The 12,403-nt window shown below is 33.7% G+C and overlaps 1 protein-coding gene across 1 annotated transcript in view; it reads right to left on the bottom strand.

Annotated features, from left to right (window-relative positions):
- Positions 1–12,403, bottom strand: part of Cfap47 (cilia and flagella associated protein 47) — a 421,187-nt gene that overhangs the window by 363,374 nt on the left and 45,410 nt on the right. The window contains exons 14-16 of the mRNA XM_077107522.1: positions 5,053–5,269; positions 4,514–4,755; positions 157–287 (exon numbers count right to left, since the gene is read on the bottom strand). Of these exons, the coding sequence (XP_076963637.1) occupies positions 157–287; positions 4,514–4,755; positions 5,053–5,269 (590 nt within the window). The remainder of the gene's footprint in view (positions 1–156; positions 288–4,513; positions 4,756–5,052; positions 5,270–12,403) is intronic.

The raw sequence follows: 12,403 nt of genomic DNA, 5'->3' as shown, positions 1-12,403 counted from the left end.
TCATGAAAAGTCAGTTTTTCCATACACTTTATGTGTGTATATGTAGTGTATGTTTATATACATAATATACTATATATATGCATATATACAGCACACATATGCATACCCAATCAATTTATATCCCTCAAAATAAAAATATTCAAAGGAAATAATTACATGTGCAACACATTTTAGTGTCAATGTGTTTCCTTCAGAGACATTAAGAATAAAATCCCCCTTTTCTGGAGAATTGAAACTTGGTTGCCACATTACTTCACATTCCAGTGATGAATATGCTTCAACAGTGCCTACAGAGAATAGAGAGAAAAGAAAACATTTACCATAGTTTTATCACATTGAATTTTTTTGTTAATATTCAAAAGACAATCTGGCCTAAAATTTACTTGCATTATACAACAAATTATTAAAATTAAATTCTAATAATAGGGAAATGCTAAATGGGATATTATCAAATAGGCATAATCATATATGATTTGATTGAAATCTAAAATGCCTTTTTTTTTTTTTTTTTTTTGTATCTTGGATTAAACCCAGGGGTACTTAACCACTGAGCCACAACCCCAGCCCTTTTATTTGTTGAGACAAGGTCTTGCTAAGTTGCTTCGGGCCTCACAAAGTTGCTAAAGCTTGCTATGAACAGGTAATTCTCTTGCCTCAGCCTCCCAAGCCTTCTGGGATTACGGACATGCACCACCACACCTGGAAATATTTCTCAATTTTAACAGGTCAATAAAAATATACAACAAAAATATAACAATGTTTAAAAAACAACACAAAATTTAAAATGAAACAATCACCCTAGGATTAGTGATGACTTTACATATAGATACATACAGACAATATAGTGCCCCCACATATAAAGAGGATGAAGCCAAAGGAAATCTCTGTTCATATTGTTTTGACAAGGGAAGCTGGAGCAAAGAGCTTTCTAAATAAGATCACTGCTACCTCATTCCCCAAATTAGGGTCTTGTTATGAAGGGAAATGGATATCAGATATGAGTTTAGCAATGTCTACGACAAAAGGAGGCAGATAAAAACAAACATTTGGAGATGGCAAAAACTAATACATATCCTCAGCACCACATAAAAACAAATAAAATGAAGGCATTCAACTAAAAAATGAATATTTAAAAACAAATGCATAATAATAGCAAAAAAGATGGATGAAACCTTATATAGTTCATTGAAATAGAAGAAACATCACTATATGGAGATGGTATTTGAGTTGGGACATGAAGAGTGAGTTAGATCTTTGCAGGACAAAACTTGAGGGAAGCCTAAGTGTCATTACATTAAAGTACAAGAAGACAGTGGGTGTGGGGAAAACTATGATGGGAAGTACTTTTAAAAAAGAAGTTTCAATGCTACAAATAAAGCCATCTGAGTGCCCCAAGAAAAGCAGAGACAGTAAAAGCATTATACAATCCTGTTGAAGGGTCCATTTGAAGAGATTTTGTTTTCCTTCCAATCAGTGTGCTTATATATTTTTCTCTAGGAACATTACATATATCAGGAAACAGGGGAAATAAATTGGATGGCTAGACTGAGCAAGTGTGGGACTGGTAAGACAGGTACTTTATACGGCCAAGGATTGACAAAACTGAGAAAGACAATGAGAGCAAAATAACTGAAGCAAGCTCAAGGATTCACTTGGTATTTTAGTAATGGTAAAGAAACAAAGAAGAAAACAAAACAAGCAGAAGCATAAACAATATATATTTTAAAAATCAAATCAGAAGTGAGTTCTACCTCAGAAAATATCAATGCACTCTTATTTTCTTCCCTTACAACATACGCTACCCAAATACAAATCCAAAATATATCATGTCTCAGGAAGAAAGGACAAAATATAAATATCAATTTAGAATTGTTCATGTTAGTTTACCCCAAAAAGCAAAAAAGCATATAATTAAATGTATTATCCAGGATGCAAAATCAATACAGCATAAGAAAAATAATCTAGTGAAAAGTCACTTCCTATTCATACAAAGAGGAAAAAAACATAAAATTGAGTAATTATCATATAAGTATTCTGAGGAAAACAACAAACAAATATACATATATATGACACAAGTAACACTTTCTTCAATGCTATATAAAATAGTTTTGAGAGCATTGTTATCATTTGTATTCTTAAAATAGAAAATGAATTTACATACTAATGGTCTTTTTCATACAAACATTTTCTTTGGAATTTAACATCTTAGTGTTTTTTATGCCTTGGTGATATTTTTTAGTTAAAAAAATATAAGAGGGGTCATTGGCAACCTAAAGGGAAAAAAAGTAAATGCTAAAATCTCCCTATAAAAATAAGACTTCTAAAGACCAATAAAGCATAACTGGTGGTCCAGTTTATATTATAATTCTACTAGTATTTGGTACAAATTAAGTATCATCATTATATCTCCATGGCTATCAGAGACAATTTCAATCCATTCAGCCCTGTTTCGGATGGAGAAATACACAGAAATTGAAGTATTAGTGCACTGTCCATTTTAGACACTCTTGGGGCAATATCAGGTGGTTGGTCAAAAATTATAGCTGGAATATTGATATCAAACTACCACTGTTCTTATATCTGTTCAAACAAACTGAAGAAGGGTTATCTAGAATCTCTGAAATGTATAGAAATATGAATTTACAGAAAAATGATCATTACATTTGGGGAGCAGGTTACCAGGGATTGAACTCAGGGGTGCTTATCCACTGAACAACACCCCCAGCCATAAGAGATAAAATATCTTTTATTTTGAGACAGAGTCTCACTAAGTTGCTTAGGGCCTCACTAAATTGCTGAAGCTGGCTTAAATTTGTGATTTTCCTGCCTCAGCTCGAATTATAGGCATGTGCCACCATACTCAGCTTATCAGTATTGTAATTTTTAAAAAATTTTTCTAGTTGTTGAAGATACTTTATTTTATTCATTTATTTATTCATGGTGTTGTGAATCCAACCCAGGACCTCACACATGCCAGGTGAGTGAGTGTTCTACCACTGAGCCACAACTCTAGCCCCAGTATTGTAATTTTAAAAGAGCTTGGTTAAATGAATATGAGAAATATTGAGCTTAGTTAAATGAATATGAGAAATATTGATGAAAGTATACCTCAGATGCTTAATAGATTATAATGTGAGATTATGTTAAATAAATCCAGGTTAATCAAAAGATTAAACAGCTGTATCAATTATCTCCAACTCTACTCTTTTCACCTGTTAAATTTGTCAACACCTTTATCTATAATGCACATTAAAATTGATTGAATTTAATTTAATACATAAGATTGTTTTTATAACACCATGATCCTTTTGAAAACCCTTGCAGAAATATATAAAAATTCTGATTTGGAAATGACTAATATTCACAAGAAAAGAAATTTGAGGCAAGATTTCTACAAACCAAGGCTCCTCTGTGATCTGAATATAGTATATTTAGATCTATTCCTAAATTAGAAATAAATAAAATGAGGGAGGGGAAGGGAAAAAGAAAGGGAAAGGAGAAAAGAAAAGAAAGGAGGAAGCAAGGAGTTGGAAAGCAAGATACACGATAGGTTGTGTTGCTTGGAGGACACTTTCAGGGGTAAAAAAAGCCAAAACAGAATAAGGACATTTTCATAATCACACAGCTACCTGTGCATTTGGCACCTCTCTGTCAAATATTATAGAAGGTTTTCTTTTTTATTTTTGTAATATTTTTTAGTTGTAATTGGAAACAATATGTTTATTCTATTTATTTATTTTTATGTGGTGCTAAGGATTGAACCCAGGCCTTCACACATGCTAGGTGAGTGCTCAACTCCTGAGCCACAATCAGCCCCATAGAAGGTTTTCATAATTTAATCTTTATGGACTATATCATCTCACCATTTTATAGGTGTCTGACAATTGTTTGGTCTAGCACCAGTCTAGATGCTGTTGTGAAGCTGCTATTTAGATTGACACTTAAATCAATAGACTTTCAAAAACATTTAATTGACAAAGATTCTATATAGTCCAAGTGTATAACATGATGATTTGGTACATTAGTATATTGTCAGAAGCAAATTAATTAACATGCACATTACCTTTCATAATATCTGTGGATCTCAGGCAATAAGTTAAAAGTCTTAAAAGGCTGAAAGCTCTTGAGAAATAATTAATTCTGCCTCCAGAATGACTTTGGATTGAAGACAGCACAATTCAATTCTTTCCTGGATCTCCAACCTGCCCTGTAGACTTACCAATCCACACAACTGTGTGAGCAAGAGCCAGTTCTGCAAGATCCTCCTCTCTCTCTGCTTCTCCCTCTTCATGTCCATCTCCTATTGGTTCTATCTCTCTGGAGAATTCTGACTAAAATAGTATCCATATTTTAAAATAATATTTATGTGTGTAAAAATAAATGCTCCTATGACAGTAGCTAATTTATTTCCATGCTCTTAGCACAAGTGCACAGTATACAATAAGTGGTTCATGCCTGCATGCGCAAATGAATGAATATATGAATGTCTAAATCAAACAAAATAAACCATTACCTGTAGCTGGGCGAATGGAAAATGCCATCCCTTTTATTGTGTTTACTGGTTGCCATCCAAATTGGGCAGAACGATTCTGACGATTATACAATCTAACTGTTCCCCGAAAACATGTTTTCATCAAGAAGCTTTGTGGTCTCAATACTAATTCCTTAAGTGATAGCTCAAGTGTTACTGGCATGATATTTGCCATCACTAAGATATGCCCTCCAGGTACGCTGTTCACTGTAAAGGTAAAAGATCTGTAAAACAAAAAGCATCTAAATGTAACTAATAGAAGCTATTTGTAATCATAGAATCCAGTTATGTGGAAAAATGTATAAACCATAGTGTAATTTACACAATATGTAGTACTTAATATTTCAAAATAATTATGAAAGAGAATTAAAATATCCACTACAATTTGAACCTACTAGTCTACAAACTGATGCACATATAGTTTCTATGTTATGCAACCAAATACACATTACAATTACTTATATAAACAAATACATATTTGACAAATCATTCTAGCAAACAAATTAAAAAATCAATCTTACTTCCCAAATTTTCCAGTTGTAGGAGATTCAAATATCACTGAAATATAAGTATTAGATGTAGGTGGAATCACATATGAAAACTGTTTGGTTTTCTGAAGTTCTTCCAAATTAGTATCTAACTTGATCAAAATATACATAGGTAGCATATTAATGACATGTAATAGATGAGTATTTGTAGAGTTCACAGAAACATCGCCAAAGTTGAGGACAGAGGGCCCTAAAATAATGAAAAAATTACTTATTAAGTTTAATGTTGGCAAACACATTTATTTTTTTAGGTTTGCAAGATTATTTGGATCAATTGTTGTTTAAAAATGACAGATAAATATTTACTATAGCATCAGAAATTAATCTTTTTATCTGAAAAACTATAATTTGATATTTGGAGAATATTGGCTGAAATTCAAGATGAACATATTATAAGGAAAATTATATGACAAAATAATAAGCACAATACAACTCAGCACACTAATTTGTAACATCCCAACAACCTCTCTATTTCCTCCAAGAAAACAGCAATCAAGTTAAAAAATGGAGAGAAGATTTGAGCAGACAGTTCATCAAAAAAGATAGGCATTTTTCAATGTACTTGTTTATCATTTGTATATCATTAGAAAAACAAAACAATGAGATATTTCCACAAATTAATTAGGTGGGTAGACTTAAACAATTAACAAAAATCTATTTAAATTGTTCCCCAACATGAAACTGTAACTCATGCTATATACAGCTAATGGGAATGTGAAATCATGAAATCATTTTAAAACAGCTTTATGAGTTATGTCTTAGCCAGAAAAAAAAGGTGTGTAATATTGTTACCAATATAAACATGCACCAGCTTATTTCATTCACTTATCCAGAATTTACAGAAATTAATAATTTTCCCATGGGACACTGCCTGTTTACCCCTTCAAATGTTAAAGGTTTTGTATTGAAACAATTTGAATTATTTTAAGTCTTAGCCTGCCCTTAAGAGCTTAATTCATTCATAAGTGATGTCAAGTGTATATTTAGAGTGTAGACTTTCATTAATGTTAATACACAAATTCATCTGTGAAATAGTGACCACAATAAAGAGTGAATAATATTCATCACTCCAAAACATTTTCTCACAGTCCTTCATATTCCTTCCCTCCCACCATTGTGCATACATCATTTCCTAGACAACTTCACTGTATTACGTCACTGTAGATCACTTTGCTCTTTCTAGAGTTTTATAAGAATGTCATCATGTAGTATGTAACATTTTTCTGGGTTTCTTTCATTTGGTGAATTTCCTGGAGCTTCATCTATATTGTTACATGTGTCAATAATCTGTTCCTTTTTATTTCTAGGTAATATTCCACAGTGTGCTTATATAACAATTATGTTTGTCTATTCAACTGTTGATTGACACTTGGATTTTTATCAGTTGCCAGCTATGAAATTAAAGCTACTATAAACATTTACAAGTGTTTGTTTGAACATATGATTTTATTTCTTTTGGATATATATCTAGGACTGGAATGGGTGGATTATGTGACAGGCAGCATATGTCTAAAAATTCAATAACTCATAAACCTGTTTTAAAATGGTTTAATGATTTCACATTCTCATTAGCTATATACAGCATGAGTTACAGTTTCTTCACATGTTGGGGAACAATTTAAATAGATTTTTGTTAATAGTTTAAGCCTATCCACCTAATTAATTTGTGGAAGTATCTCAGTATCTCATTGTTTTGTTTCTCTGATGATATACAAATGATAAACAAGCATATAGAAAAATGCATATGTTTTTTGATGAACTGTCTGCTCAAATATTCTCTCCATTTTTTAACTTGATTGCTTAAAATTGAATCTTGAAACTTTTATTACATGTTGTGGTTAAAAATTCTTTATCTGACATAAAATTTTCAAGTAGTTTCTGAATCTATGTATTTGTTTTTATCCTCCTGTCAGTATCTAAGGAACAGCAAACGTATTAAAATTCGATAAATTCCAATTTATCTATTTGTTCTTTGATTGTTTTTCATGTCATATCTAAGACATTTACTTTTCCCAAGGTCACAGATTTTCTTTTTCCTATGATTCCCCTTACAGGGAAGAAAACATGGCTTATAATCCATTTTTCTCCAATTTTCTTAGGACATAATTGACAAATTAAGATTGCAGATTTTAGCCAGGCATGGTGGTACACACCTGTAATCCCAATGGCTCAGGGAGGCTGAGGCAGGGGAAGAGTTCAAAGCCAACTTCAGCAATTTAGCAAGGCCCTAAGGAACTTAGCGAGACCCTGCCTCAAAAATAAAATATAAAAAAGGCTGAGGATGTGACTCAGTGGTTAAGCACCCCTGAGTACCATCCCTGGTACAAAAAAATGTATATTTTAAAATATATACCATAAGGCCCTAAGCAACTTAGTGAGACCCTGTCTCAAAAATAAAATATAAAAAAGGCTGAGGATGTGACTCAGTGGTTAAGCACCCCCGAGTACCATCCCTGGTACAAAAAAAAATGTATATTTTTAAATATATACCATAATGTTTCACTATACATACACATTTTCATATGATTAAGCCAATCTAAGTAAGTAATCTATCACCTTACACACATTTTTTTTCTGGCTAAAGCATTTTGGATCAACTCTCAGCAATTTTTAGTTATAAGTTAATGCTAAATAATAGTTCTCCAGCAAATTATTAAACCTGTCTAATGAAACTTTTGACAAATACTTCCCCATCCTTCCCCATCCCCAGCCAACCTTGGTAATAACCATTTTGTTCTTTGCTTGTATGAGTTCAATTTTTTTTTTTTTTTAGATTCCACACATAAATGAAATCATGTAATATTTATCTTCTCTGCCTGGCTTATTTCACTAAATACAATGGTCTCCATGTCTATGCATGTTGTTGCAAAGGAGAGAATTTTCTTCATTTTTAAGACTGGGTAATATTCCATTGTGCATATATGTGCCACATTTTCTTATTTTATTTTTCATTACAAATATTTATGCCATATAATATGTTTGATATTAATATGCATTGTGGAATGTTTAAATCATGCTAATTAACAACATGCATTACCACACATACTTGCTCTTTTTTTAGTTGAAAAGAAAATAAAATTTATTCTTAACAATTTTGAAGTATACAATATGTAGTTAACTATAATTACCATGATGTACAACAGATCCTGATGACAAGATTCAGTCTGAATATGGCCATAGTTGAGGGAATGGGAATGTTTGTGATTTGAACCTGGCATTACAGTTAGTGAACTTGCACAAGGATACCCTCTCAAACTGGCCTTCCTAGGTCCTAGGTTCCCCTGGGGTTTTACAACTTCCTATCAGAATCCCAAAGCTCTCACAATGGCACTTTTGCCTATGATGGCTGAAAAATTGTTGTTTTAAGGGAAAATGGGCCAGTCTACCATCTTGATGAGATCTGCTTTTGAAAAATTGTTGTTTTAAGGGAAAATGGGCCAGTCTACCATCTTGATGAGATCTGCTTTTGATTCATTTGCATTTGTATGTGGGGTGCTGGGAATCTAATCCAGGGCCTTGTGCATGCCAGGCAAGTCTTCTGTCACTGAGCTATAGTTCCATCCCTGATTTTGGTTCATTTTGATTCAATTTTTATATATGATATAATTTGTGGATAAAGATTTTTTGGCTGGGCACAGTGGCACATACCTGTAATCCTAGCAACTCAGGAGGCTAAGGCAGGAGAATTGCAAGTCTGAGGCCAATCTCAGAAACTTAGCAATGTCTTCTGCAAGTTTGTAAGACCATACTTCAAAAATAAAAAGGACTTGGGATATAGCCTGGTAGTAAAGTGCCCTGGGTTCAGAACAACAACAATTTTTTTTTTTTGGTCATGTAGCCCATGTGTTTCAGAACCATTTTTTCTAAAGTCTTTTTGTGCACTGCCATGCAATTATACCTTGCTTAAAATTCAGTTTTCACATGTGTGTGGATCTATTTTTTGTTGTTGTTGTTGTTCTTTCTCAGGTACCATGTTCTTTTATTTATTTAGGTAAAAGGGATTGAGCCCAGGGGTGCTTCACCACTGAGCCACATCCTCAGCCCTTTTTTATATTTTGAGACAGGGTCTCACTGAGTTGCTTAGGGCTTTGTTAACTTCTGAGGCTGACTTTGAACTCAGGATTCTCTTGTCTCAGTCTCCCTGAGCAACTGGGATTATAGACGTGGAGGAGTATGCCATCACACCCAGTCATCATGTTGTTTCATTGCCTGATATCTAGTGTCTTGAAAACTACTGTTTTATGTCTTTTTATTTTTTGGTTTTGGTTGTTTTAGAAAGGTGTTCAAATTTGATGCTTGCTACTCCAATTTATGCAGAAGATCATGTTTATCCTGTTTTCTTAAATTGAATTGATGGTAAGCCTTATGAGTATTTAAATAAATGCATTGTTATTATAAATATAACTTACTATATGTTGAAAGGGTCTTTGCTCCCTATCTGACCAATGGAGACCTCAAACTGAGTGTCCAAAAGCTAAGGCCAGACATGGGGATAGGATGGGACTGATGACATAGTTACAGAGCATATGACTCAAACACCAATACAAAGGGAGAAAAGTGGGCGAGACCCAAACATGCATGGCCGGTATCTAGAGTGTTAATGCAGATAGACATGTGACAAAAACAAAAATAGAAATGAACTATGAAAAGACACAAAGCATACCCAAGTGACCCAACACTCTAACTCTAGCCAAAGGGCTACCAGTAAGGGTTGATAAGCTCAAGACAAAGGGCACAATCTGGGAACAGACAATTTGGTTTGAAAGTAACAGTTAATAGAATTCCTAGCATTCTTTTTCTGCCTGTCTCAATGGCTTTGACTTTTTTTTAATTAAAAAAATAAAAGGATGGAAGGATTGAAGGCAGGCAGGCAGAATTGGTGAAGAGGCCATCATTTTTTAAAATATTTTAATTGTAGATGGACACTTTGTTTATTTAGGTTTTTTGTATGGTGTCTCATGCGTGCTAGGCAAGCGCTCTACAGCTGAGCCACAACCCCACCTTGGTTTTGACTCTTTTTTATGACAAAATCTTCACCATTTAATTTTTATGTTCTTCTTCATCGTGATAATGTTGTTAACCCATGATTCTCTATGCTATTATTTTGTAGAGCATTACAAAGGAGACATGACATTGTATTCAATAAATATAACATTTTAGAATGATACTTCTGTTCCGTATTTCAAGAATATTTCCAGACATGACTGAATAAACAAAACCCACTGTATTCCTTTGCTAATTACAAATAAAAATATTGGCAAATTCATGAAGTAACTAGCAGAAATATTTGGAAAGTAACAAAAATAAATTAGACTGGCTAGGGATCTTAGTAATCAAAGAATGAAGTCAGGATATTTCCTGGGTTCTTTTTGTCCCCTACATATCTTGGTCTAAACACTTGAGTAGCCTTTCTATCTAGGTACCAGGAAGAGAGTGAATATTCAGAGTCAAATCAACTTCACTGTACCTGTCCTATTCTAGACCAAGAAAAAATTGTTGCCCTAAATAATAGGTGGTATAGTTCAGGGCCACAACCAAGTTAAGATGGCGCCTGGCAGTGTGCCAGGAGGAGTGGTTTGTGAGCCAATGCCAGGGAGCCATTATGATGAGCCATGACTGACTGCTGTGTCTAGATGATGTTAATTAAGTTAAGCTGTGTGTAATTAGTTGGGTATATGTACCTCTACTGTCCGGCAGAGAGGGGGTTCCCGCTGTTTCAATCTTCACAAGTTGCTTGTCACCCCCAGGATTATTTTGCCCAGTCAGACTGTGGCATGGTATGAAGATTGCAGAGTTGAGTTTGATAAAAGTGGCTCTGATATGCACTAAGGCAAGAAAAGACATGCACTCTCTCATCTCCACTAAATGCTGTGGAGTTCCTGGGGTAGAATCCTGTCAATTGTCCTTTCACTGCACTAAGGTTAATGGGTACAGTTCCCTTTCTCCCTGTGGACAGGCACTTAAGGAGACTAGATTGGAGGCCTGTTGAACATCTCTAAGAGAAGCACTGTTGATATTCCTTAATTCATCACTAGGCACTGAAGAGTCTGTAAGATGGAGCAAATCTGCTCTATCCTAAAGAGAGAAAACAAAATATAGTGAAAAGAGACTACCTCTCCCTCCTTATTGGCACAGTGCCTATTAAAATTGTGGCATATAATCCCTGTTGACTATCTCTACATCTCACTAAAGTAAGCAAAGAATTGCCATTACTCCTTTTCCCATCTACAAGGTGAAGGAGGGATACAAAGAGTTAGGGTTTAGAGAAGGAGACATTTTAAATCCATGCATGAAGTTATGGCCATATCCTGATGGTATAGTTTGCAACAATGGACTTCATATGGTCCTCTGTGTAGTAAACAAACAGGGAAAAACAAATTAGCACTGCAAAAACCTTGGAAACCTATTTGACATGTATAATACAGCACACAAATGTGGGCTAGAATATGTATAAATGACATTGAATGAACTGAATGTGTGTTAAAATAGAGGATTTAATGTATCTAGGGTAAAAACTAGGCTTGGAAAATCTCAAAAACTACAAAGACTGAGATGATACAGATATTGAAATTTTTTTGACAAGCATTTTAAAGAAACTATTGTTAAAATATAGAATATGCAATTGTGAACTCTCATGAAACAAGTGAAAAAAGCATTTCAACAAATACAAAGTGTATACAAAGAAAAAAGTAGAAATTCTAATGTGAAAATATCCAAACAGGGCAACAGAACAGTAAGGGGTAGAGGCAATAACAAAATGAGATGGTAGAATCAAAAGTTGTTAAACTTGGAAAAAAAAATTGATAGGCTTTATCCAATTTAAAAAAACAAAAAGGAAAAAATTGAAAAAAGATGGGTGGGTCACAGGGAAATGTGGAATAGAAGTAAAAGGTCTAAAATCATGTCATTGAAATTCCAGAATAAGAAGATAAAGAGCAGAAGGCAGGGGCTGGAAAATATTTGAAGAAATTATGTCTAAAAATGCCCAAATTCAACAAAAGATACAAACCCACAGATTCAAGGAGATCAACAAAATGAAAACATGATATCTCCCCCCCCCAAAAAAAATCTGTCTATATTTTTAAAAATTTTGAGATCTAACGACAATCCTGAATTTTTTTCTTGTAGTGCTGCGGATTGAACCCAGGGTCCTCCACATACTAATAAAGCACTATACCATTGAGCTATATTCTCAATCCTTGCAACTAAAGAACTAAAGACAATTTTAAGAAAGTGAAGACAAAGAAGAAAACCTCAAATGGCTTTCTAAAACCCTGACATATTAATATTTACATCATGTGTAAGATCCAAATACACCAATTAA

The sequence above is a fragment of the Callospermophilus lateralis genome, chromosome X (genome assembly GCF_048772815.1).
Source record: "Callospermophilus lateralis isolate mCalLat2 chromosome X, mCalLat2.hap1, whole genome shotgun sequence".
Classification (NCBI taxonomy): Eukaryota; Metazoa; Chordata; class Mammalia; order Rodentia; family Sciuridae; genus Callospermophilus; species Callospermophilus lateralis.
This window is presented reverse-complemented; position numbering and strand designations above follow the sequence as displayed.